At 37.0% G+C, this 6,889-nt stretch overlaps 1 protein-coding gene across 1 annotated transcript; it reads right to left on the bottom strand.

Moving 5' to 3' along the window:
• Positions 1-663: 663 nt before the first annotated feature.
• vipb (vasoactive intestinal peptide b) lies at positions 664-6,218 on the bottom strand. Its single transcript, XM_084101453.1, has 7 exons — positions 6,090-6,218; positions 5,374-5,458; positions 4,231-4,332; positions 3,940-4,044; positions 2,627-2,758; positions 1,532-1,573; positions 664-920 (listed from the first exon to the last, which is right to left on the bottom strand). The coding sequence occupies exons 2-6, from the start codon at positions 5,451-5,453 to the stop codon at positions 1,570-1,572; spliced, it is 423 nt and encodes a 140-aa protein (XP_083957579.1). The 5' UTR covers positions 5,454-5,458; positions 6,090-6,218; the 3' UTR covers positions 664-920; positions 1,532-1,569.
• Between the last annotated feature and the right edge of the window lie 671 nt (positions 6,219-6,889).

Raw genomic sequence — 6,889 nt, 5'->3', positions numbered from 1 at the left:
TAGTTCATAGGGATAGTTCAGCCCAAAAAATTTAATTTAATTTAATTTAATTAAGTTGTCCCAAACCTGTATGAGTTTCTTTCTTCAGCAGAAAAAAGAAACTCATACATGTCTGGAATGACATGAGAGTGAGTTGACAGAATTTTCATTTTTGGGTGAACTATCCCTTTAACTAACTGAAATAAAATAAAAGTTAACTGAAATAAAATATAAAAAACTTTGACTGAATAAAATAAAAACTATATAGACTTTTTTTTTTTTTTTAACTATTAAACATGTCAAAAACACAAAATTACTAAAACTTAAACTGAAATTAAAATGAAAACAACATTGTCAAAACTTCACAGAAAACGACTTTGTAAAGAAACACTACGCGCATATTGACTGAACACGTAACACACATGACGTCAACGTTTTTATAGTTTACACAGAGACGATAACTTCAGAAACTTGCACTTTGAAACCAGTTTCCAAAAGTTTGTGTTTTCAGACTCCGAAACGACATTATGGTGTAAATAATCAGCCAAAACGCACAAGTTTTCCATCTTTAGTTGAAAATGGTGTTAAACGTCCCCTCAAAGAATCTCATCCAACAAAGATTTTTGGATTTTTGGAAGCGGATCACAGAGTGAAGGAACAACAGAGACAGACAAAACTGTTTTTACAAACATGATCATTTTTATTGGTCTGATTACAGTCATCAAGAATGACTGCAGTCAAAATAGATTTCTATAGACACAACAGCATTACTCCAGTCAAGCACTGACGGGACGCGTCGTTCACGCGAGGACTCAGGAGTCAGACGTGCTTCGGTCTGTGTTGTGTTGAGTGCTGTTAATTCAATCTCAGCCCATAATAGATTGTGTAAAGCTTGGATATATAATGATGGCGAAGTCTTGAAGCTGTGCCGTCCATGTCACCTACAGAAAACAACCGCATTTGATTGGATTTGACAACTTTATTTAGGGATGCACGATATATCGGCCACCATATCGGTATCGGCCGATATATGTTCATTTTTAGTGTTATCGGCTAGAATAAAAATTTGTGTGATATATTAAAGCTGATAAATAATGTATTATTTCCTTCAGCTGAGACACTTCAGATGCCACTGTTCAACATGATGGTTTTGAATTGCTTGAAATATGATTGAAATCACTTCAAAAAAGGAAAATACAGTAAAGTGCAACATGTGCAGCAGAAGTCTGTCATATCGGCTACATACAATTATAGTGAAAACATCATTATAATTGTGTGTTTGAGACATGGATTTTAATGGTGAGACTTTTGTTTTTGTAATCAGGCTCTCAAAAATTATATAAAAATTTGGATTTGGATTTATCGGCCGATATATCGGTTATCGGCTTTAAAAATATAAAGAATTATCGGTTATCGTACGGTATCGGCCAAAATGTTCATATCAGTGCATCCCTAACTTTTGTATGTGATTAAAAAGGGATAAATCGATTCTTAATAAAAACAATAGCGTGTTGTTCTGGACGGCATGTATGAACAGATGTACGACACTTACATGTTGAAGAGCACAGGCAGCGTTTGAGCATGAGTGCATCACCTAAACACAGATCATAAGAGATCATAAGGTTTATATAATGAAAAACAAAATGCAGTCAGACGGGAAAATAGTGTGTGTTTGCTTGTAGTCTGTGTGACTCCTTCAGTGGATGTTAGCGCTGCACGATTAATCGCAATTTACATGTAATCGCACTTAAACTGATTTGGCTTATCACGATTTTGAAATTGCAAAGGCTTTGATCATAACTATTTTATTATGTGGCGTGTGTGTGTTAGACGCCCTCTGGTGTTCAGGTGGAAATGTGGTGTGTGTGTGTGTGTGTGTGTGTGTGAGAGGCCCTCTGGTGTTCAGAGGGATTTTTGGTGTGTGTGTGTGTTAGACGCCTTCTGGTGTTCAGAGGGATATTTGGTGTGTGTGTGTGGTGTGTGTGTGTGTTAGACGCCCTCTGGTGTTCAAGTGGATATGTGGTGTGTGTGTGTTAGATGCCCTCTGGTGTTCAGATGGATATGTGGTGTGTGTGTGTGTGAGCGCCCTCTGGTGTTCAGATGAATATGTGGTGTGTGTGTGTGTGTGTGTGTGTGTGTGTGTGTGTGTGTGTGTGGTGTGTGTGTGTGTTAGACGCCCTCTGGTGTTCAAGTGGATATGTGGTGTGTGTGTGTTAGATGCCCTCTGGTGTTCAGAGGGATATGTGGTGTGTGTGTGTGTGTGTGTGTGTGTGTGTGTGTGTGTGTGTGTGTGTGAGCGCCCTCTGGTGTTCAGATGAATATGTGGTGTGTGTGTGTGTGTGTGTGTGTGTGTGTGTGTGTGTGTGTGTGTGTGTGTGTGAGCGCCCTCTGGTGTTCAGATGAATATGTGGTGTGTGTGTGTGTGTGTGTGTGTGTGTGTGAGCGCCCTCTGGTGTTCAGATGGAGCGTTTACTCCCGATCAGCCGCTGCACTGACAAACTGCGCATAAAATAATCACAGCCTTTGCCAAATCGCGTTCGGTTTCATTGCGATTATCGTGCAGCTCTAGTGTATGCCAGTGTGATGTTTGCTCCTGTTTTATCGCACTAGTAGTAATAGTGACGCTTGCCTCCCCTTTGAGTCGTACCTCCTTTTCCCGGCCAGAACTGAGTTGAGGTATTTCTTGGCCGCCATCTGTTTGCGGTAGCGGCTGTAGTTATCGGTGAAGACGGCGTCTGAGTGCCGTTTCACAGGCGTCTGATCCACAGCCAGCTCATCACTACAGCACACACACACACAGGAGAACACACACACCACCTCATCATTAACAGCTTCAGGGAATCAGCAACACAACAGATGATAGTACATTCATCAGTTTAACATCCATCATCTATTATATGAACATCTATTATCAAGTCAAGTCACCTTTTTACACTACAGAGTGTTTCAAAGCAGCCTTACAGAGATAACAGGAAAATAATGCAATAATGAGTTTGTTTCTAGAAGAAAATAGCGTCATAGTCCAGCTTAAGTAAATTCACTGATGGTTCATTTTTGTTGTAAAAAAGTTAACTTATATAAAACGTCTTATATAATAACCTATATATATATATATATGAAGACTTCAGATGCAAAAGCCTCTAAGTGCCATCTGAAATTTTCTTCTAAAATGATCATTTTTATCAAGCTCGTATATTTAAGTTCAGTAATTTCACTTTAATGACAATTAATAGGTCATTTTCATTGCCATTAAAGTGAAATAACTGAACATAAACATACAAGCTTGATAAAAATTATCATTCTAGAAGAATCATATGTGACCCTGGATCACGTCACCAGTCTCGAGTCGCACGGGTATATCTGTGGCAATAGCCAACAATACATTGTATGGGTCAAAATTATAGATTTTTCTTTTATGCCAAAAATCATGAGGATATTCAGTAAAGATCATGATCCATGAAGATATTTGGCAAATTTCCTACTGTAAATATATAAAACATGTATTTCTGTGAGTGAATGCTGCACAATCGTGAACATAAATGAACAACTTTAAAGGAGATTTTCTCAATGTTTTGATTTTTTTGCATCCTCAGATTCCAGATTTACAATAGTTGTATCTCAGCCAAATATTGTCCTATCCTAACAAACCACACATCAATGGAAAGCTCATTTATTCAGCGTATAAATCTCAATTTCAGAAAATTGACCCATGTGACTGGTTTTGTGGTGCAGGGTCACATATAATGGTGTCAATGCAGGAGATCAATAATATTATTGAATATTAAATGTCCCCAACTAAGCAAGACAAAAGCCAAAGGCGACAGTGGAACAGAATGAAGAAATAAACCTTGTGAGAAACCAGTTCTCCTCTGGCCAATGTGTAGTGTATGATTATGATTATGATTCAGCGTGATTACAGGTCAGATTGGATTGAAACATCAGTTCTTATGTTCTCGTTACCTGACTCTCTTTGCGAGTAAAGACTCCAGATACTCTTTCGCTGACAGTTGTCCGAGCAGTTTGCTGTATCCGCTCGTGAAAAGCCCGTCAGCGTGTCTGGAGGGTCTAAAAGCAATACAGATTAAAACAAAAACGCGTTTTATTGGATTGTAAGAGAGTGCTTTCTCGTAAACTCAGAGTTGTTTGTCCCCAGGAAAGCTCTTGTTGATCATCATCATCATCATCACGTTTACAGCTTAAGTCTTTCCTCTGGAGATCTGTAATGTTTTACGAGAGCTGTGTGTAACGCACCTCTGGACGGTGTTGGCGAGGTCATACAGGAGTTTATACGCCTCCAGATCCTGCAGAGACGCGTCTCTCGTCCAGTCGTCCTCGCCGTCCTCAGCAAGAGCGCTGCAAAACCATTAAGATGCAAAATACAAATTATTGTTCTTTACGCAAAGAAAATACGAAAGAAATGTCCAGGTCATATTTCTCCTCAAATCCAATAGAAAGAAAGAAGCCAATATTATTTTTTTTGCATTGTTGCATTATTTTCATGGCGATTAAACCCATTTTATAACAAATTCTGTTAATTCTCATTATTGAAATGCATATATATATAATATGATGCAATAATAATGCAAATTTAGAATAAACATTGCCATTAAAATATAACATTGTAAAACAAACCATAATGATAAATAAATATGGAGTTATGGATTCATATGGATTCAGTTATATTTTAAAGAATTTATATATATATATATATATATATATCATTGGCATGAAAATAACGTCTTAAAGAAATTATAATAAATATATGCTGATTTACAGTTACAAATTTCTTTAATAAAAATTGGCATAAAAATAATGTCACAACGCGAAACGAACCGATAATGATAATAAAATAGGTTTCATTTGAACTAATTTATCTTTAGAAAATGTATAAATGATATTTAAAACGTCAAAGTAATTAGCCTACTGTTTTTCCATATTATTTTGGGGTGAAATTAATTTGATTTAATTTATAATACAACATTATATACAATAAATATATAATGCAATAATAAGCATATGATACAATAAAAATAAATGATGAAAATAATACGTGATAATAATTTGGTTTAATTTATAATATAATATTTAAAAAAAATATATATATATTACATGAATCTTGATTAAATAGCATCTAATACCTGCAGATGAATGTGTGTGTCTCACCTGATGGTGTGTGTGTGTGTGTGTGTCACCTGATGGTGTGTGTGTGTGTGTGTGTGTGTGTGTGTGTGTCTCACCTGATGGTGTGTGTGTGTGTGTGTGTGTGTGTGTGTGTGTGTGTGTGTGTGTGTGTGTGTGTGTCTCACCTGATGGTATGTGTGTGTGTGTCTCACCTGATGGTGTGTGTGTGTGTGTGTGTGTGTGTGTGTGTGTGTGTGTGTGTGTGTGTCTTACCTGATGTCTGTGTATGCGGAGATGGCCGGCAGAGCGAGAGCCATCAGGAGAAGCGTCTGGAAGCTCATGATCACACTCATGACTTCTGCAGATGTGCATCACAACAAACATCTGCATTACACTCAGGATTCACAGTCACTTTCAGATCAACTCATCAGACGTTAGTGTTTGTCCTTTTTACATAACTGGCACTTGATAAAAACAGCAATAAATCTTTTTTTCAATACTAACATTTTAAATTAAAACGATATAAAATGCATCTGTATCTAGTTTCCATTTTAACCCCTCTTTTAGCTTTTTTCAGTTCATTTTAATGACTACATCACGTTATACTTTATTGCCCCATTCCTGGAAAATTTGTAATTTGTGAAATTAAAATCCATATGTAAAATGTGCGTATCATCAGAGACAATTCTTTTAGCTTGCTTTAAAATAGATATATAGATAAATAGTAACAAATGCATTTGTAAATTTGAACTATTTAGTTAAATTTTTTGTAATTTAACTAAAACATGCTTATGTTTGGGTCAAATATGAACAAACCCAACCTAGATTAATTTAACCCAACAGTTGTGTTTGTCCATATTTGACCCAAACATGAGTTGAAACAACCCAGCATTTCTTTTTAAAGAGTGTACCGAACTGATATGAATGTTAAAAGTGTGCTTTTATCCATCAGTATAATAGTAGTAAGTGCACAGCTTGAAGGAACTCACGGTTCAGGATGTTTTCCCAGCTGTCCGGTCGGTCGTATATGATCTCTGACTCCTGTCCGGATGAAGAATAGTTTCCTCAGCGCTGATCCCGTCGGTCTGTCTCTCTCTCTCCTGAACGCTTGCTTTTATACACCTGATTATTCCCTTTACTGAAGAAGTCTCCGCGTCTGTCCTGCGTCACGCGCTCCCGGTGGGATACACCCAATGCATGGTGATCTGGCGGTCAAACATAAATTGGGTTTCTCGGAAAGATTTGTCATTGCTGACTCATTTTTTTTATTTTTTACTTTTTTTATAATACTTAAACGGCATTCTGCATGTGTTTGGCGATTTGCTGTGACTTCTAATATGTGAAATGTTTGATTTTGGAAGTCAGATGTTGATGTTCCAGAGTTCGGAATGGGTTAAGCCGGTGGTAATTGGGCATCTTCATTAGATTGTGAAAGGTATGACGTGATGTGTGTTGAATCAGGGTCATTATGGAAGCATCGGTCAATCATATTACAGAATTCTGCAGGTCTGCTGATCTAATATTACTGCACAATATTCTCCACACACACTGTATTCAGGTCAGTGTACAGTACAACAGGTCATCTCAGGTCTTAAGAATATATAAAATATACACAGTTCTATTAAACATGAAATTAATAATTGATTAAATTCATAAATGCGTTGATTTTTATGATTGCCCATGCAAAGCCTGTTGCCAGGGTGTTGCTATGATGTACAGTGTTTATAGTGCATTGCTATAGTATGTGGTTGCTAGGGTGTTCTGGTTGGTTGCCGAGTCTATTTGATAT

This window comes from Abramis brama (genome assembly GCF_963993115.1).
Source record: "Abramis brama genome assembly, chromosome: 23".
NCBI lineage: Eukaryota > Metazoa > Chordata > Actinopteri > Cypriniformes > Leuciscidae > Abramis > Abramis brama.
The sequence above is the reverse complement of the archived record's forward strand: the minus strand, read 5'-3'. Positions and strand labels throughout refer to the sequence as shown.

Coding starts and splice junctions, on each gene's coding strand:
- vipb (XM_084101453.1), bottom strand. CDS start 5,453: ATGAGTGTGATCATGAGCTTCCAGACGCTTCTCCTGATGGCTCTCGCT. Junction 4,333..5,373: donor TCCGCATACACAGACATCAG/GTAAGACACACA, acceptor ATGGTTTTGCAG/CGCTCTTGCTGAGGACGGCG. Junction 4,045..4,230: donor CTCGCCAACACCGTCCAGAG/GTGCGTTACACA, acceptor TATTGCTTTTAG/ACCCTCCAGACACGCTGACG.